Source organism: Sebastes umbrosus, chromosome 7 (genome assembly GCF_015220745.1).
Source record: "Sebastes umbrosus isolate fSebUmb1 chromosome 7, fSebUmb1.pri, whole genome shotgun sequence".
Lineage (NCBI taxonomy): Eukaryota > Metazoa > Chordata > Actinopteri > Perciformes > Sebastidae > Sebastes > Sebastes umbrosus.
Window position 1 is genome coordinate 3837384 of NC_051275.1, and position 21668 is coordinate 3859051.

Sequence of the window (21668 nt, forward strand, 5' to 3'; positions counted from 1 at the left end):
CTTATAAGGTCACAAGGTTGGCAAGTGTGATGAGGTCTGTATTACCTGTGGCCAGCCTATGGCTATACCACAGACCCCTCCCCCCCAGTGCTTGGAGCCATTAACACATACCTAACACAAATAAAATACATGGCTCCTACAAGGAGGCTTAGTTTCTATGGAGAGAAACAGAGCTGCTGTGCCTCCCTCGGCAACACAAATCATGAACCCTGTCGGTGTCTGGGAGGGGCGAGCCAGAGTGGCACGTGTCGAGGGCTAAACTGAGTGAAGACCATCACTGACCCATTTAGCCTAAAGACATGAAACACTCAGTACAACAAACACATGCACAACAGCGTAACAAATACAGTCAGAGACACAAACAGCAACAAGCCAAACACTTTTGTTCTCTCCGTCATCCTCGCTCACTCCTAGCATAACAAGGATCTGTGAGGACCCCCCCCATTCCTCCTCGCACACTGCCACACACTCACCCAGCCACCCACGTAATATCACTTGACATGCCACTCAAGGTCGCTCAATGATTCCAGCTCTGTTCATCCCCTCTGTTCTTGCCATTAGGCTGCTCCCATTTCCTATCTCACCCCTGGGGCCATTGTCTGTAACATACATTAGAAGCTTTCACTTCCAGAGGGACGACGGGGCCATTAAATGAACAGCCAACGACAGACAAAGTGGCACCTCCCCATTAGCCGTGTCGCCTCCCAGGGAGTGTGGAAGACAACTTAACCAAAGTTTGTCTTCGCCGTGCGAGGCTAAGAAAAACAACGCGAGCCAATCAATCAGGATACATTTTTTATAGGTGCTCCCTGTGTTAATAGTGATTTCCAGTGGGTCATTCCAGATGGTCAAACACTGGGTGTTTATCTCATTATGAAAAGGGAACCTGTTGATTATCTGTGTGTAACTGTTTGCAAGGTGAGCTCGCTGAGGTCATTCACCTCCCTGCATTTTGATTTTAACCACAAGTATTGTGGTGTATTGAGTGTGCACAAGACTCAGACACATTTATTTAGTCTACTGAGGTCACATTCTGACCAAAGATATATATTATATCATAATGCCAATAATTTTCTGCCATATGGCAATGATTGCAAGATAAACAATAGCAAAAGGTTGAGCCAGGTTACATTTCGAACCTGCATTTAGGACCCCACTGTGCCATCGAAGTGGTCCAGCCTATCAGTGTTAATTTTGTTAACTATGACGAAATATGTTTGCCAACGAACCATGACGAGATGGCACCGATGTCATTGAACAGTAACCATGACGGAATCAAACATGCAATATCGTTGATGAAAAAAAGACAAGACTAATTAGTAGTTTAAAAACATTAAAACTTTACCAAAATCTCTCTTTATTTGTGACACCTTCCATCTTCTCTTTCCTCTTTTCCTCTCTCTCTCTGTGTCTCAAACACAGACATAAACGTGCTGCAGCGGCGTTTAGTCCGTCTCTTTCCTTCTTGTCTCACACCTCAATCCTGACAATTGTGCTACTATAATACATAAAGTTGGCGGTTTGCAGGTCGGGTCGGGTTGGGTTTGGGTGGGTGAGTAACGCATATTTTTACATATTGGGCAGGCGGATTGGCTCTCATAACGGACCGGCATCATTAAATGTGCGCAGTCAGGAGGATTCGAACTAACTGCAAGGCTGCATTCTTGATCCTTCGACATGTGTTGTTCATCACATAATGATCATAAGATAACATTTTATGTGAAATAAGTTTGACTAAAATTACAGAAATGTTCAATATAATCTGATGACTAAACAGGACTAAGATTAAATAACAAAAACAGCTGACAATTAAGAGGAAACATTTTGACTAAACTCAAATGACTTTTCGGTGACTAAAACCGGACTAAAACGTTTTGAGCTGTCGTCGCCTAAAACTACACCAAAACTATGAAGGATAAAAATGACTCAAATGTGACTAAAACTAATAAGCATTTTAAGATTAAGGCTAAATTTAAAATAGCTGCCAAAATGAACACTGCGGCCTATTGTTTTTTTTTTGACACGGTGCTAATGTGTGTCTGAGTGTAGCCCTGTAACAGTCCTCCAGTGAGCAGGGCTGCTATCTGTTAGTATACACCTACTGTAAGACTCCCACTGAGGAATGCAGAGGTCTTTCAGTCAAGGCTGGACTGCACAGTGAGTGGAGTCATGTTATTAAGGAGGTAGCTGAAATCCAATGCCATTTTGAGCGAGATAGAAATTTTCCTCACTCCCAACCATCCTAAAATAATCACCGTGTGGTCTTTTTTTTAATGTGTGTTAGCTCGTGTCACTCTTAAGGCGGCGTGCTTACCCTTAATCTGCGCCCGTACACAGTGACCTGGCCACGAGCTTGCTCCTTCCTCTGTCTCCACTCCACCAGGTTCAGGCCGTTGTCGATGGCCAGGGTCACGTTCCTCTTGCTGACCGTGGGGTTGACCGTGCCGGCCAGCGAGTGGGGCTCGGTGTGCAGGGACACCTCCATGCCGTTGGCCAACACTAACCGCAGCGAGCCATCCAGACCGATGAAGTAGCTGTTCCGAACTTGATCTGAACATGCAGAGGGGGGGAAAAGGATTAGGATTAGAAAAAGAGAAACAATCAGAGCTTCTTGTAGCTGATATAAGAGGACTAAATCTAATATTCATCTCAGTGAGACACAAACATAACGACCTAAAATGGCTGCTCAGCAAAAAGAAAGCCGTTAGCAGCAGTATTTAACTGAGCCCCTGCGATAATGTTGGGTCTGTGACAACAAAGATCAATAGTGAGAGGTTTCACAGCGCCAGTAAAGTAAAGTTTTACAGCTGTTGCAGCAGCCTTGAGGATATGGGGGAATGAAAACTATCAAAGCTGCTAGCTTGCCTGTGGCCCCCCCCCCCCCCCCCCCCCCCCCCACACACACACACACACAAGGGATAAATCTGAGCCTGTCTGTTACTGTCCCTAGGTGACGACAGCCTGTGTTCCAGCTCCAGACCAGTGACTAATGCTTCCACTGAGCATCTCATGTACATTCATCAGAGAATGTCTCCTTCTTGCCTCCTGTCAGTAGACTGACAGGGACCAGGATGAATATTATTCTCATTAAGAACAGTGGGGAAATTAATGGCTTGTCAAACACTACATTAATTAGTTGACTTCATTTCACCGAAAAAATAGACAAACATACACTGTAATTTCCTCGTGTTGACATGTCAGGTTAAAGTGACCGTGACAATTTCGTTATTTTGCACGACGACAAACAACATAATAAACATCACGTGAGAAGATTGAGTTTTGTATCGTTTTTCTTTTGCCACAGGATGCGGCGTGCTGCCGAGGCAAGAGAAACGGGCCGAGGGGGGGCAGGGCTGACCTTGCACTGGCCCTTACCTCTCTCCATCATAGAGACACTTCAGGGGTTGACCAGAGGCCTCTGGGGCCGACCCTCCCAAAAGGAGGCCACTGAGACCAGATGAAGCTGGAAATACTGCTGAATTGAGCAGTTCACACAAATGCATGCATATACAGTCATGGTGCGATTTGCCGGGGGGGATTTCCCCCTCTCTGGTCTATATACATATATCCCTGCTTCTCCTGAATAATCTTTATCCCCGGTGGGGACAAAATCTATCCCCCGCCTCATAGTGGTTAATGCTACTTCACCAATACACCATATAATGTACCTAAAATAAAAAAAAAATATATATTTTTTTAAATCTAGTCGAGGTGATTAACGTCTCCACGCTGAACAGTCTGCTGTTCATCTCAGTATATGGACCAGCGGTTGCTTCCTTCCCTGCCTGGAGGTTTGCAGAGATGTGGATAAAAGAGGGGCGACACGCTGCAGATGACCCCCTTCACAGGAAATCAGAAATAGAAGACAGAAGTCCGTCATCAAAGCAGACTTTTTTCTTGTTTCCTTAGTCTGACAAGTAGGCAGATACTGTAGCATGTCTATTTTTATGTTGACAGTACGTTGTGCTATTGCACTTTGAGATTATTTTCTATTAAAGTGGCAGTAGGCAGTTGATTTTTGGCATCTCTGGGCAAAAATTCCATTATAACCTTTCAGCATATTGTAATTCAAGTGTTCTTAGAGATAACTAAACTTCTGCTCCTCCTCATGGCTCTGTTTTCAGGCTTTAAGAAATCTAGCCCGTGACGGAAGACTTTGACCAGCTCCGGCTGGTGGGCGGTGTTTGGTATTTCCTCAACTGATCTCAACACGTCTGCCCGGTCACAAACTTTCTCATTTCACAGTTAAACAGTTCACTACAAGATGTTTCTGAAAACATTTGAGGTGAGAAATAGGCATTAACATAACAGAATATGAATTCATATATATAGGACCCCCTCGAAAATGAGATGATACATCTCAAGGGGCTATCCTTTTCTTTCAATATTTGATCAGCGCAGTTCACGAGTGATTGACAGCCGGCTCTCATAGACGGCAGCTGGACGGAAGACTCAAGATCAGCGGCTCTGATTGGTTGTTTTTCCTCCGGTCTGTGAAATCTTGCAGATGCTGTTGGGAGCACCGGAGCACACAGAGGCATATGATTTTTTTTTCAGATTACCTGTCTCATCTTTTTTTTAAATCATGTTTAATCCATTTCTACCCACAGCAGCTTTAAATATTGAAGTTTATACATAAATGTTCTGGCACGCCTGGCCGAGTGGCGCTATCCACACTACTGAAAGGGGGATTTAATTCTGGCATGTTAAAATAGCATCTAACCTTTTGTCTGACATGTAGGCATATACTGTTAGTCTTATTTATTTTTTATGTTGACAACACGTTGTGCTATTGCATTTAGAGATTATTGTCTAAATATTGAAGTTTATAAATAAATGTTTTGGCATGCCTGGTTGAGTGGTGCTATCCATGGACACTGAAAGGGGAATTTAATTCTGGCATGTTGAATTAGCATTTAACCTTTTGTCCGACAAGTAGGCATACACTGTTATTATGATTATTATTTATTTTTATGTTGACAGCATGTTGTGCTAGGTCTATTGCATTTTGAGATTATTTTCTAAATATTGAAGTTTATAAGCAAGTGTTTTGGCACGCCTGGTTGAGCGGCGCTATCCACGGTACTGAAAGGGGCATTTCATTCTGGCATGTTAAATTAGCATTTAACCTTTTGTCCGACAAGTAGACGTGTACTGCAGCATATTTATCTTTATGTTGGCAGCATGTTGTGGAAGGCCCTAATGCATTTAGAGATTATTTTCTAAATATTGAAGTTTATAAATAAATGTTTTGGCACGCCCGGCCAAGTGGCGCTATCCATGGTACTGAAAGGGAGATTTAATTCTGGCAGGTTAAATTAGCATTTAACCTTTTATTTTTTGTTGTGTATGATCACATCCCCCTATGCGTCCGCATGAGGAAAGTCAAGGCAAAAGAGTGAAAATATCGCGCTACATGATGAATTACATTTTTTTTTTTTTTAAATTGATTCAAATATTCCTGCAAATGTTAAAAGTTGAGTTCAAGTTACAAAATTGTTTCATTAACATCCTAAATTATACTTAAAATGTTACTTTAACAGCTGCAAGAAATAGCCAAAAATACTTCATTGTCTATAAAGACCCACTATAGTTCGTGATTTCTTTTCATGAATAAAAACAGTTCAAAAACCCCCACTCTGATTTTTTTTTTCCCCACAAATGGCACCCTGCGTACAGGTCAGCAGCAGGGGACGGATCGGCCTTGCACTGACATTTAAGGGGGCTGGAGTCTGCATAAAATAGAAGAAATAATGGAACAATACACCTGACCATCATGCTAAGGCTCACTACTTTTAGTTATCAATAACAAATTATGTTTTTGTTAAAGAATAAAAACATAAACAATCCTAGTTAGCTAATACAATTAATACAATTACAGTTAGTTAGAATTTTTGCTTTAGTCAGTCATAAAGTGTATTTGATACTCTTTATTTCATTTATTTTATTATCTCTTGATGACTCCACGCCTGTTTGGAGGTTCCTTGAATCTTAAATGTATCGGCTCCATATAATGACAACATGACTAACAGCCCTGAGGTGTGTTGAAGCTCGCCCAGAAGAAGACAAAAACACAACCAGATGACCAGAAAGGAATCTTGAAGGCAGTGCATTCATGTGTTATGTGATCACCCGGTTTCAAGCTTACAAAGCAGACAATAGTGAATTAATTAACAGCAGAGTTCCTGGCGCCGCTCTTCTCACCAGCAGATGTCTAAGACAAGGTCACATTGGAGGTGACCAGTCCATTGAGCGACGGTGAGAAACCAGAGATTGTCATCTTCTGTTTCAGACAGGGCTTTGTAGTGAGTCAGTAGGGCCAGAGGATGGAGTACACGTTCAAATCTGAATCTAACGTTAGAGGGGGGGAAAGGGTGTGCGTGCGTAGGGTCAGTCTTTTGAAAATTGAGGAATTAAAGTTCAAAGCTATCAACGGGTAATCAATGAAGCAATTGGTCAGGTGTAAAACAGGATGTCAGAATGCCTAAATGTGTAAGACAAATCAGGTGGAATAAAGCCACATCAGTCCTCCCTCTGCCTTCATCTCTCTAACCTCCCTAAACCTGGAGGATCTGGTATATAGGCCACCAGCATTGTGTTTTATGAATTGTGTTTCATGACAGGAAGTCAATTTATGATTCCATTCTGCTAAACTACACATTTTTATTAAAACAACAGAGGAGCAACACATATTACAGTGGGCTAGCTCTGTCAATGGTAAGTAGTAAGACATTAAATCTTCATTTAAAGGTCAGCTCACAAAATCACAAAACACATAACTAATTAATTAAAGGTTCTCTATACGATATCCAGAAGCATTAAAGCTGAAGTAGGCGAGATTGTAGTAAAAATGATTCAAAAACGTTGTTTCTATAAAATGGTCGCTATATCGTGACAGTAGTACATGAAACAGGTAACCTGAAAAAAATCATGTGCCTCTGTGTCCTCTGGTGCTCCCAACGGCATCTGCAAGATTTCACAGACCGGAAGAAAACAAGCAGTAAGAGCTGATCTGAGGTCTCTCTGAACTCCGACCAAACGGTCAAACTAGTCAGCGCTGATCAAATATGAATCAATATGATGTTACGTTAATGTCTATTTCTCTCCTCAGATGTTTTCAGAATCATCTTGTAGTGCACGGTTTAGCTGTAAAATGAGAAAGTTTGTGACGGCGCCGCCATTGTGAAATCTGGTGAAGGAACGGCAAGTTCCGATCACATGACCGGAGCACAGCCAATAGGAACGTTCTCTCAATGAAATGACCTGTGATTGGCCGAAGTCTCCCGTCACGGGCTAGATTTTCAACAGCCTGAAAACAGAGCCATGAGGAGGAGCAGAAGTCTCGTTTTCTCTCAGAACAATTAAATTACAATATGCTGAAAGGTTATTATGGAATTTTTGCCCAATGATGCCAAAAATATACTGCCTACTGAAGCTTTAATACAGCAGTAACAACTGTCTGCTATGTAAAGAAATAGACGAGTAAAATGAAGTCGCTCTTCAGCCACGTGTGCATTTAGTGCATGTCTGTGCATGTGAGTGTGCCCCACTGGCTAGCTCACAGCCACCTCTCTGCACTGCTCTCATATGCCGGTTACAGCTGATAACAACATCCTGACCGACCGTGCCGTTTTGGAAGCGTAGCAACCAACCTCTGGTCCCCCCCCACGTTAACACTGGTTGTTTTCACTGTTAGCACCGTTAGCTGTGACCCACCGGCTCAGCTGTCGCCATGTTGAGAGCCGTGTGGAGGCAATAGAAATGCTCCCAATCTTGATTTTAGCACCTTTAACGCCTTGATATGGCCATGCAGATAGTTTGGGTTTTATTTGCACAGGTTTTGATATATCTGTATCTGAAATGTCTGACTCCACCGCAGTACATTAAGACAGAGGTGAATGGATTTTGTTTGTGCTGCTCGAAGCACTGAAATATGAACTTGAAAAAAAGTCAACAGCTTTGTGTCTGTCCAGAAACAATGTCCCGGTTATTCTAGATAGACCACAGATGTCACTTTCAACAGTATTCAGGCTGATCTCTTACTAGCCACACCAGAAGGTGATTGTCTGCAAGCTCCCATCCCCGGCCTCCATAGCTCGAAGAGGGTCCATCCCAAAGAGATTTCTGAATCGCTTCTGGTCTAGTCCCTTACCTGACACTAGTTTGTCTTAGGACATCCTACAGTGACCTTTGGTATGGTGCTAGTGGTAATTACAAGTAAGGATTGGGAGTTGTTTTGTAGTGTCCGATTTTTCCCTCTCGGCGTGACAAATTGTGGAAATGTGTCAACACAGGCAGAAAACACAGCAGAAAAACCTCTTCAACACAGTTTCCAGAATTCGAAGGGCACACAAACCTCTTCACCATAGTAAGGTAGGGATTCTGATTATTTCACAATCGTACAATGCGCAGGAAATTCAATTATTCATTGATAGCAAAACTGTGAAGTCAATCCCTGAGACAAAGTCGTATTAAACATGGGTCTCAGTCAGAACATTTGTCTATTAGCCCATGAAAATGTTAGAGAATCCCTTCTACAAGTTACATATCTAAACAAATAACAGTGTGATATTTACAGTACCTTATTATAACTTTATAGATAAGTACCAGAAACAAAAAGGGTTTTGTTGTTGAAGCAAAGTTAGCAACGCTTTTGGCACTTCCATTGACACAGAATACCTTAAAAAAAATCACCTTCTAGACTTGTGAGTAACAGTAAAAGACACTAACCCTGCATGAGTGTGTAGAAGGCGCCAGAGGCTGACAGGTTGGTGGTGATGGTGATATCCTCTTTGTTGGAGCCTTCTGTCTGGATGCGGACGGAGCTGTCGGCGTCTGTGCGGTAGCTGCTCACTCGGCCCGTGGGGTAAGTGACGTTAGTCAGACGCCCGTAACTGTCATACCTACAAAGAAAGACGTTGATGTGAGCCAAAGAAAGCAAAGAGGGGCATGTCATCTGAGAGTGTGCATAAACAGGAACTACAGCAGAATCATAAACAGTGCTGGGGCATGAAAAATGTACTGAGCCTTGTTAAGATTTGTTAAATCATAAGGAGGCAGTCATAAGCATAAATGCAGGTTAGATATGCATAAATGCATGTAGGTACATAAATATGAAAAATGCTCTGTCACCTCAGATTTACTGTGATTATGAGTTGCTGTCTAGGATATACTGTTCTAGTGGTAATTACAAGTAGGAATTGGGAGTTTTTGGAGTCCGATTTTTTCCCTTTTCGGTGTCACAAATTGTGGAAATGGCTGTAAACACAGCAGCAAGCCCATCGATGTTGGCAGTCTGAGGCAATAAGCTATCAGCTTTAATCACTGAAGCACAACAGCACAACTTCTAAAATGTGTGCAATGTCCACAGCAGTTCGCTCTTCATGAATAGAGAGTGGGTGCACCAATGAGTTAAACAATTTTGGACTTTTCTAGCTTTTGCAATAGGATGTGACATTAATATAAATGCTCAGTTTGTAAGTAACTTTCAAAGGATGGAAGCACGTACTAGCACAAAAAAACCCCCAAAAAAACAAAACAGCACTACTGTCAAGGAAAACCTGTCACGGCCAAGACGAGGAAGCACACACCTTTTCACATTTGGAAAACTGCTTATTAGCTTAAGAGATTAGTGATATCACCTAATCTCATTATACAGTCTATGAAACAGGAGCGCTGAGGTGCGACTCCTTGGAGAGATGCTCCCCAGCCTGCAAATCAGTCAGTTCATCACATACAAGAACATGAGTGGCCAGATTGTTTCATTTCGCTCGGAGAGCACATCAGCATAGAACAATTTGGAATCTTTCAGATTGCCAGTGTTCCAGAATGGGAGTGAGTGAACGGTACATTACTTAGAACGAAGACTTTTATCTGCGCGCTGAATACAGATCGGAAAGCCCTCCTCGTTGTTGCTGCCTGCCATAATAAAGCCTCTAATAAATGAGATGGCGGGTGCTGGTTTACGGATATTTCCTCAGCGCTGCCATCTCAAATATCCAATATGGAAAGGAAGAGTGGGAGAGGAATCATCTCCCAGAGATAAATGCTATCTGATCTCAACTGAACACGGGACACAGATTCGCAGATGCATTTCAAACCGAGTCTTCTGCGTCAGGAAACACTAAATAGCAGAGTAATTCATATCTAACGCATTTGATTTCTTTTGATACCGCTCACATTTTATCAGCGAGATGTTCTCCCCGTGTTTATCACACAATCAGAGTTTTTGCAGCGAAAGCGCTATCTGCACTGTTCCTCTATTAACTGTTGGACTCATTGGACAATTGGTGTTCCTGTTTGCCTTCACCTCTGCACAAAAGACAAGAGTCCACAAGACAGAAATCTCATTCTAGAGCGACGCTGCGTGCCCCAGCTTGATCACTGACCCAAACGCTCCGTCTCAATTAGGGCCTTGAGCTAGAGGCGATTCCTCGGGCTTCGCCGCTGAGCTCTAATGGCTCTGGCCTGCTTCAGCTCAGCTGCCTATTAGCTTGCTTTCTCTGGACAAGAGGGGCATGCGGGGGCAGGGTGCTCAGCAGAAGGAGAGGACCGCTTTCCCCCTGGATGGCCACAAGTCCATTCGGATTGCATCACCTCTGTGTCACACGCTAGCTCTATGACCTTTCACGCTGGGGCCCGACAATAGGCTGGACACTTCATATCAGCGTCCCCCTGCAGCATACCTAACCTCAGAGTCTTGTGTAGAGTTGTTTGTCGTATTTTCACTTCCTCTTGCCGCCCTGAGGATTTCTGAACACATGTGACTGATGTATATGATGTAAGGGGCAACAGCCATGCGATCGCTTCAACTTCATTAACAGTTGTTTTACATGATTTAGCTGTTATTATCGCTGTATTAAATCATCCTAAGAACATTGGTTTGAACCCAGTGACTAGAAGCATTACTGCCCTGTTAATTAGGGGCCAAGAGAAACAATTAGGCATCCTTCAGAATGCTACATGATTTAAACAGATTTACAGTAACCCTTAAGCATAAGCACTTATCATTACAACAAAAACATTAGGAGGTCAGCGGAGCATCTGCGTATACACTAAATGTCAGAGCAAATGAGGCTGCCAACAGAAAGACAGCGTAGCAGATGTCTTTTGTTCTCAGGTCAGTCCTTTGTGTTTTGTTTCTGCATTCATCCAAATTCATTTCAATGTATGGGCTACAGGACGTAAGTACACATTAATTAATAAGGGTCAAATGTTGAGCGGTGCACTTTGTTCAGCAGAGATAAACAGAGGTTCCTTTTCATTTCATTCTGATGATGGAGGGGTGACCTTCAAAGCTTTTTTATTCAAGAAAAACAAACACTCTTCATTGGGTCCAAATGGAACATAGCTGATTGTAGGTAAATATGAAGTCGTTTAATTTGAAAGAGAAAAAAAAACAGGAAATTTAATAATTTTTTTTACTGCATTTTAACCATAATATATTTCTAAATAAATAAGCATGTTTTGGATGGAGAGTATGTCGTACTCTCCGCCGACATGCATGTTTCAAAGAGGACATTTCTTCTTTTGTTGTTGTAGTGTTGCTAGGTAACGATGTATCTTTATTAGGGCTATTAAAGTTAACGTGATAATAACGTGTTAACGCAAATTTGTTTTAACGTCACTAATTTCTTTAACGCAGTAAATGCAAGTCATTTTAAGGTTGTAGCGGGCTCAGTTAATGCTGGAGTGACAATACTGGCATCTCATGAAACTAGAAAGAAAAAATAGAAACCTGATGAATCCCTCGGTACCAACCATGTCATGCTAGCTTGTCACGAAGGACAATGACAGGCTAAATAACGCTCCAAAGTTACGCTAAATTTTGGTGAGGAAAAACTGCCATGGTGATTTTCAAAGGGGTCCCTTGACCTCTGACCTCCAGATATGTGAATGAAAATGGGTTCTATGGGTACCCACGAGTCTCCCCTTTACAGACATGCCCACTTTATGATAATCACATGCAGTTTGGGGGCAAGTCATAGTCAAGTCAGAACACTGACACACTGACAGCTGTTGTTGCCTGTTGGGCTGCAGTTTGCCATGTTATGATTTGAGCATATTTTTTATGCTAAATGCAGTACCTGTGAGGGTTTCTGGACAATATGTGTCATTGATTTGTGTTGTTAATTGATTTCCAATAATAAATATATACATACATTTGCATAAAGCAGCATATTTGCCCACTCCCATGTTGATAAGAGTATTAAATACTTCACAAATCTCCCTTGAAGGTACATTTTGAACAGTTAAAAAATGTGTGATTAGTCGCGATTAAAGCTGAAGTAGGCGAAATTGGAGCAAATATAATTAAAAAAAGTTATTTTTTATAAAACGGTCGCTATATCGTGACAGTAGTACATGAAACAGGTAACCCTCCGGTGCTCCTAACGGCATCTGCAAGATTTCACAGACCAGAGGAAAACAAACAGTAAGAGCTGATCTGAGGTCCGCTGTCCAGCTGCTGTCCATGAGAGCCGGCTGTCAATCACTCGCGGACGCCGACCAAATGGTCAAACTAGGCAGCGCTGGTCAAATATGAATCAATATTATGTTACGTTAATACCTATTTCTCTCCTCAAATGTTTTCAGAATCATCTTGTAGTGCACGGTTTAGCTGTAAGATGAGAAAGTTTGTGACGCCGCCGCCATTGTGAAATCTGGTGAAGGAACGCCAAGTTCAGGACACATGACCGGAGCACAGCCAATAGGAACGCTCTCTCAATGAAATGACCTGTGATTGGTGTGAGATTTTTTAAAGTCTGAAAACAGAGCCATGAGGAGGTGCAGAAGTCTAGTTTTCTCTCAGAACACTTGAATTACAATATGCTGAAAGGTTATATATGGATTTTTTGCCCAATGATGCCAAAAATATACTGCCTACTGCCACTTTAACTATGGACAATCATATGATAAATCGCGATTAATTATTTCAATCGATTGACGGCCCTAATCTTTACTATTTCCATTTCACTGGCAATGAATTAGTGTACTGTACATTAACAATGATACACTTCTAGAATATGTGTACATGCTACAGTATCCCTATTTCTTCCAGATTAACTCCAGATAAAACGTGTCATTCAAACATCGTGAAAATGCTGTAAATAATTGTATGTTCTTAAGTATAGGTGAGACATTCAAGATATCCTGATCATCCATTGTTTGTATTTCATCTTAAAAAGAATCCCTTTTTGTGTCTTTTCTTTACATAATAAGGAAGAGATTTCCCAAACCTGATATTTACAGCAGCCATTTTACAGGAAGCCAAAGAGAAATAATTCAGAATTCCAACCACCCACTGGATTTGTTGAAGCCGTAGGCAATTCCCTCTACCTTGAGAAATGCATATGCAACCGTCTCAGGTGACGACCAAATCAAACACAGGTGATAAATGTCTGCTCAGATTAAACAGAGCGTCTGATTATGTGTCAGGGTGTTATATTCCTCCAGCGAGGTGTAACAGATGTCTGACCAGCTTAATCACACTTTTTGGAATGACATCCAGTTAGCACAGTATCCCTGGGTACAGTATATTAAGCTAAGGGACAGATTGCTCCATAGTAGTCACAAGAACATGAAATCCTGAGCTCCGACGCTGCAGTGGATGGGAGTGTTTTTAGTTGATCCCCCCACAATGTGCGGTGTGCCTCAATCAATTACTACCTCTGGCTATTCCATTATGCTTATATTGGCTGGCCTCGTCGCAGTCCTGCGGGTAAAATGTGCCTGCCAGCAGATATATGTTGCTCCTGTACCTAACAACTACCAAACGAGCGACAGTCTGCAGTCTGTCACTGCAAGCAAAGGGTGCAGATGAGTAACATATCATCCAGTAATCCTATTTGGTATGATAACAGCAAACAGGATTACATCCATACTTGCACAGGTCGTGTATTGTGAGTGACATTGACATCGACGCATAAGTAGGTAGCTCATGTGCCAAAATAGTAAACTCAGATGTCAAAGAGCTCTCAACTTGAAACATTCACTCACTAAAACATCTTGGCATTTAGTGCTACCACAAACACACAGCTTCCAGTTCAATGACAAACTGTATATTGGATTTAACAGATCTACTTAGTAGGGCTGGGACGATACGCCCATCTCTGGATTCCATACTATTACGATATTTGGGTGCCGATTCGATACGTATTGCGATTTTTAAGTACTGCAATTCGATATTACAATTTAAGTTAATCTTTTTTTAACCATGGGAAAAAGTTGAATCATACACATTAGGGACTTTTACTTTGGAAAATCTCTAAATTGATAGAGTAAAAATGTTTGATTTTCAGCCTGTGTGTAGTCAGAGAGGCCCTGAAGTCAAATATTATTATTTTGTATTACATTTTATTTCATTACAAGATATTTCTCTCACAAATTTGTGTTATTTTATTATTAATTTATAAGTGACATATAATGTTTTATACTTCTGGTGAATATCTTTTTCTTTGTTAACACCGTATTTTGAAAAACAGACGCTGTCACGTGTATACTTCCGCTAACTTTGCCAAGTCCGTCGCTAGCTGCGTTCTATTTATACATCCATGGTCCATTGTGGCTGTTTGAATGCCTTTAACATAAATGTCAGTATATGGGTGCTCTGCAGTTGTAGCGTCGGCTGATTTGACCACGGAGATGAGAGTGACGGCCGGCTCGATTGCACATTACGATAACGTTTCCTGTCCATGACAGAGTTAGCATGCAGCTTTAGCCATGATGGCTAGCTCTACTATTCCTGGTAATGTGCGAAACCCAAAGTGTTTCCATATTTCACTGGATGTGTAGTGTTTACCACGCTGGACTTAAAATGTGAGGGTGAAGGTCGTATCGATGCGGACCCTCTGCCATTTTCTACTTTCGCGTTTTGGCCAGCTGCTGTTTGTTTTGGTTGATGGATACGGAATGGATATGACGTCACGTTTCTGAGACTACAACAATAAAAGCGGTAACTTCCTTCTTCCTCCGCATAGACTCAAATACTGTATATCGATTCTGGCATTCAAATCTTTTTTTAAAAAATCGTGATACATAGGTGAATAGATTTTTTTCCCACCCCTACTATTTAATTGTTCTCTGGGGCAAAGTAGTAATCTTTAAACAACTCTGGTTATAAGGATTATAAAGGTGTTTTTCAAATGTGTCTTAATATTACTTACTCAAAGAAGGTCGTCCATCCATTTTCATTGGTCTTAGTTGCTAGGAGTCCTGAGCTTCCATGGTAGGTCATTACAGCCAGTTCTTGACCCTGGGCAGCGACGGTTTTAAGGGCATTGTTGGTGCCAATGGTGAACCAGAACGTCTGCCCATCTGGGGCCATCATCCACAGAGGCATTCCCGTCGTGTCTCGGCGGATGTTCACTATGTTTTTGTTCTTATCAGTAATGCTGCTCAGATCTCCCGCTCCAGTGTAGGTCAGATTGTAGAGGTGGTCTCCTGTCGTCAGACTTTGTGTGAAAATGTGGCTGCCATTGGAGTCGAACAGATAAAGTTCGTCATGAATGGGAGAGGACACCTCGTACATGCTGAGGGGATTCAGATAGGGCTTGTTTTTGCGCACAAAGCGGATACGAATGTTGCCCAGATCTGCAATATAAAGCTCTCCATCTGGACACACCGCCAGAGACGAGGGCGCGTTCAGCTTAGCATCCTTGGCATAGCCTTCGTCTCCAAAGTAACAGTCACAGTTGGCGTCATTCTTGCAGTCACAGCCACTCGGCGCCCCTGCGACCAGGGAGATCTCTCCATTGGTGGACACCTGTCGCACTCGGTTTATTTTCTTTTCATCTGACTCAGCGATGTACAAAACACCATTGTGGGACACAGCAAGGGCATTGGCAGACTCCAGGGTGGCATGGATTGCCACTTTGCTCATGAGGAAATGGTCAATCCCAGGCACTTGGCAGTGCATGGGCCGGCCCGCTACGATACGAACTTGATGGTTTTCTGAGATCTGGAGTACCACATTGTTGTCCAGGACGTACAGGGAGTTGTCCATGGGACTCACTGCCAGGTCTGTGGGCCACTCAAGACGCACCTGAGAGGAAAAAAAAAAAACACACCAAGAATATCAGCTTAGGGTCACAAAAAAACAGACCATACTCCTATTGATCCACACAGTTTTCACTTTATCAGAGGTAAACAGTCCCTCAAGGGAAGAATCATTGAAAACTGCTTACAAAAGAGATAGGCTGCTGTGAAAAAAGGTGGGCTATCTCATAGCTTACGCTGGAAGCAAAAACATTTTTTGAAACGATTTATTATCTGATAAGGAAGAAAATAGCAGCTGGTGTGCTGTTAAAAAGGGGAAACACAAAAACACGATTTTTAAGATCACAGATGATAACAATAGCGGCGAGGAGAACGAGGAGAGATCATTCAAATGATCAGATAATCTGAAAAAAAAAGCACACTGCAACTGATGATGATAACGCCTAAGGACCGGGCTCCTGCATCCCTCACCTCTACTGAGTCACTGTTTTTCTTTGCTTTGGGTTATTCATTTTGTAATGACAAGAGATTGCACGAGTCCTTGAAAAGAAAACTGGAGCACACTTACCAAATGAAAGCCTAGCCTGCCTCTGGCCTCCTAAATTATGACTTATTGTTCTGCTAACAATATATCAGGCTTTTAACAAATTGGAATGATTGGATTCATCCAATTTACCGGTCTCCCTCTCACTTATGATCCCAGGGGGATCTCTTGGGAACATAATATGAAGTGCCATATTTCAATAGAAGCCTTGGAGCACCAACAAAGGAGACTGATTAAAACCTGGACCAAAATACAAAGACAGGTTCAGATTTTTGGGCCACGTATTAGATGAGAGCAGCCTCAGCATTGTTTTGGATACAACTGGGAAATGGGAAGGCAAATACATTTATGTAGCTGTTACTATGGTTTGTGACTAATTTGTCGTAATGACCTGGAAATGCAAATTCCGGCAACCTTTAACACTAGAATTGACAAGGGAGAAATATCTGAGCATCAGGTCACGTGTACTTTAACACCTCAACCACCACATCAGGCTCTTTAATGATGTGTTTTGGGGGGAAAAAAACTGAATTGTATACTTTAGGTAGACGAAGTGAGTAGAAAGCTAAAATAAATACACCAATGCAACATGCTGAGCTCAATGAGTGAGTGTGTGTCACAGTAAAATTAAATTGACAATAGAGATGCTATTTGGCCATGAAGTGTCCTGTAGTCTAATAATAAATTCACCACAAACTTTTCAATTAAAAAATGAAGGTTTCTTGGTTAAAACGCCTCGAGGGAAATGATTTCCACTGATAAATGTGGGGAAAAAAAGTCAAGGCTGACACATTACATTCAACTTCTTTTGATATGCTACTCTGCATTACACAGCACAAAAACAGGGGTCCGGAAACACAAAATATGACTTTTAATAGAGTAGCAGGTTGCTAACAGCCAACAGCTTTCTGGTAAAAGTCTGCCTGCCATAAAGTGCCTTTTATTTACAAAGGGATGCATCGATCCAACTTTTTCAGTCCCGATAGCGATACCTGGGCTTTGGGTATCAGCCGATACCGAGTACCGATCTGATACCAGTGATTAATTAATAAGATGTATGCCTCACTGTGTGGAAGTGACTGGTATATATTTTTTTATGTGTAAGGCAACATCAGGCTTGACTTAAACATTGCTTTCTTAACTTTGTAAAACAAAATGTAACAAATGAATAGATAGATATAAATTTAATGAATTGTTATTTATCTGTAAAATAATAAATTGCACACCAACAACTAAATTCAAAATTAACAGGAATTACAATTAAAAAAATTTAAACATTTTTAATGCAGCAACAAATTGGTCAAAACTTAAACAGGAATTACAATTTCAGTATATAATGTGTATAGTATATAAACACAGAATTCAATTCAATTTAATAGATCGGCCCCATCGCCACCGATCCAGCTATTTTAGTCAGTACACACAGTATCGGTGCATCCCTATTATTCACCTGCTATCGGCACATATTCCTAATATACTAATTCAAAGGGGCAATGCTGACAAAATAATGAATCTAAACCTGACATAGAGTTTCTATGGAGATGATTACTTGACCCTTTGGCATTGGTCATGTTCTTGAATCCCTGCCACTCTTTACAAACAGAGCAGCTTGATTGAAAAACAAATTTGAGCATCACACACTGCTCACATCCCATAAACCTGCCATCATCCCCCACAAAACAGAGGAGGTATATATAATAGGACGTATCTTGGGCCCCATACAACAAACAGGGGACTGGCGGTGGATACATGTCGTCTTTCAGTGAGCAGAAAATGCATTTACTTGGGAAATGAAGGGGAGACTTTCAATTTCTTAAAACCTATTCCTTGTCAACACTGGTGGTTAAATATTTCATGAGCCAGAGTGTGGAGTGGCTCGGGGGAGCTGCCTGTAAGGAGGTTTTCACGCCACTCTGACTGATGAGGGGATATTTCCCGAGCTGCTGTCCCATATGCTGTAACCCGATCGTACCCACCCCTTTATACAGTGGGGCAGCTGTCAGTAGTGACACGGTCGCCACCAGCACAAAAACCTAAAATGCGCTCATCGCCCCCAAGGAAACGAGCCACGGATTTGCACCAGCACAACACAAAACTATTTTTAAATGTATTTGAACTGGTATTAGAACTATAATGTCATTTTCCATTAGCAATCGCTTCGCTCTTTGCTCGAAGCAGCGTGATGCCTGTCTGAAGAAGAGTAATATGTCATTATTTGAAGTCCCTCTCAGATTTGAATTGAATGTCACAGTCAGAGCCTTGATAAAGCTTTCTGAAGCTGCTAACACCCTTGAAATATGCTCAAGTGATCTTGTTTTAAGACATGGTTTCCTTCTATTTAAGTTTGAACTCGGCAGGGGATGCGGAGAAGATTTTCAATAGAAACATAAAATGGAACAGACTTCTGAAAACAGCAAGGATCTACGGCCTCGGTATAAACAAATTAAAAGATTGCTGAAAGAGGTCAAACTCTTGTCCTTTTGCATGATAATAAAGAGTTGAAAGAAAGAAAGAAATGACGCCTATGGAAGCTGTACGTCAAATTAGGAGTGCATTTTGCTGCGGTATGCTGCACAGATGGCATGGCAAGATAACAATAACCTCATCAGAGGTGAGAGAGAAATCGGACATTATTTTTTTGGCCTAGAACAGGTGAGGTACAGCAAAAGTAATGACCACTGTGATGAGCCTTCTCCAGAGAAACTCTGGTCCTAAGTGAGGGATTGGGGAGTGTTTGAAGTAGGAAGCTATGTGCCCTGGATGAATTTTTAATGGATGCTTTTTACTGTCTGAGTGTCTCTGGCAGTGCTGGTGCGATTTGTCATCGTTGTAGAGCTGCAGTCAGTCCGCCTGTGTCCTCGCTGCTGTGGATGGTGAGCATCTATAGGCGCTTGTGTTTGTGTGCGGGGGGGGGGGTGAGGGAGCAGCAAGCACAGGTCATGAGGGGGATGGAGTTCCCCCGGGGCTGGAAATGGGCAGCTGGAGGCTTTTGCTCCCTCCGCTGAATACATCATTTCACAGACACACAGAAAGCTTCTCTCCACCGGCATCCAAACCCCCCTCAGGACCTGTTTGCTAGTCGTACTCGATAACATACACAGTGGGGCAAGAAACAAACCGGTGCATGCACATGGAGCAGGGCTTACACGTCAATCAAATCTCATCGTTAAAGCTCAGAAATGCTCTTCTCGTGGGAGTAATACTAAAACAATTATAGATACTGAACACACGCATGCATAATTGCATTTTTTTTGGGATTATAAATCACTGCCAGGGCAGGTATGGCGAAACAGCCCCCATAACTACTTTGGTTGAAAATTATAATGTCAGGAAAAAAAGCTGCCGTGCAAATGCTGCTGGAGTATGCAAAAAAGTCTGTCTCGTCACCTCCAAAGGGAAGTCACTGAGCTAGAGAGTGATGTGACCTCAGTGCAGTGTCCTTGCCTGGGGAATGTGCTCTGTCTGAGGTAGCGGTCTGGTACATATGTGTGCATATGTGTGCGTACATGTGTTCGCTTGCATCAGTGAACATGTGTGTGTGTGTGAATTGAGAGCCAGTGAGGTTAGAGGTCGTCCTCATCATCCCCCCTACAGCTATAGGTCAACGGCCCTTTGCATTTGGGGGCTGTGTGGCCGCTTGACACAGACATGGAAGCTCCCGGGACTACAGTGCCACCTCTGATTTCAGCACCGGTGCTATGTTTATTCCAGTTCCCCGTGTGTTCCCCGAGCCTGGACAGAGTCCCATTAACTGCTCATTTTAATTTTTTATCCTGTATTTGCTTATTAACCATAAGATGATTTACATTTTGTAATTCACTACGCTGGCACAGCTGCGTTTGGGGCTGCTTTCCTGAATTTATAATCTTCTGGACCAACGGAATTAATCTAAGCAAATACAGACCATCCTTGCTTTAATAAATTCCACATCCTCGTCTCTGGCTAGAGATGCAAGTTTTGCAAAAAATTAGGTGTAACATGTTGAAATATTCATTTATTTTATGTGTGATAAACACATATTTCAAATATACAACAAATTGCCTCTTGGTTAATTTCACAGCCTAGCACTTTATCTGGTCCTTATTCTTATTTTTACTTCTTATTTTTATATAAAATCAAACAGAGTCTATTGTATTTTGTGTGTATTCTATGGTCATATTGTGCTTTAATGTTTTTTGCTGCTTTGCTGCATAACAAACTTCGTCATCTGACCCGACCTGACCTATTTCAGTCATCAGCCTTCATTCACGGCACATCGCAGGTACAGAAACTTTACTGACATTGGCTTAAATGAAAACAGGAAAACAGTATTCAGTCTGAAAACTGGCAGTGGAATCCCCACAGAGTGCTTGATGCCTGTGGGCTCGAACTGTCTTCCTCTACCTAACCCTTGCAAGTCCTGTGGATCTAAAAGCTGGCATCATGCAGCCAATAAACAAATGTGGATCAAAACTAAGCCGAGGGCCACTACATCCAGGCTAGGAGCTTCCAGCTACAGAAACAAAAGCTTGCATGGGGATGTCAGGGTCAGTCAAGGAGACTGGTGTGGGTTGAGAGACAGGAAAACATACGCCGGCTGCACCGGGTCAGAGAGGTCGTACCTGAGAGATGTCCATCACCGCATCGCAGCTGAGAGGTCGGGCGGAGGTCAGGTCATTGAAGCCCAGAAGAGTAGAGATGATACCGTTCTGATCAATCCTGCGAATCATGGTCCCGTCCACAAAGAAGATTACACCGTACTTATCCACCGTAATGCCTGCAGATAAAAAGTCACCCGACGGACAGAAGAGGAAAATATCCATCAGTTATTTGGTGTATCTGGGACTTAATGTGAGGACAGAGCACCACTAAATGACAATCAAGCGCTATTCACCGCAATAAAAATTAAAGACTAATCACGGCAATGAAAGCTAATGCGAGGATTGATTTTTTGAAATCAATAATGGAGAACAATAGACACATCAAAACAGATGAAGAGTACTGTATGTATTGATTCGATTACAACTAAAATTTCATCAATGTAGTCTCTTTCTCTCATGCTCTCTCAGCCTTAAACATCAATGAAGCGGAGAATAGAAACCTTAGCTATGCACGTCTCTGTATTTTTCTATTACTTCAGGCTCTGTCA

General features: G+C 42.1%; 1 protein-coding gene across 1 annotated transcript in view; it reads right to left on the reverse strand.

The window, feature by feature from the left end:
- Window positions 1–21668, reverse strand: part of tenm4 (teneurin transmembrane protein 4) — a 158447-nt gene that overhangs the window by 18724 nt on the left and 118055 nt on the right. Inside the window, 4 exon segments of the mRNA XM_037774364.1 lie at window positions 2315–2550; window positions 8731–8903; window positions 15165–16042; window positions 21142–21296. Coding sequence (XP_037630292.1) covers window positions 2315–2550; window positions 8731–8903; window positions 15165–16042; window positions 21142–21296 — 1442 coding nt within the window.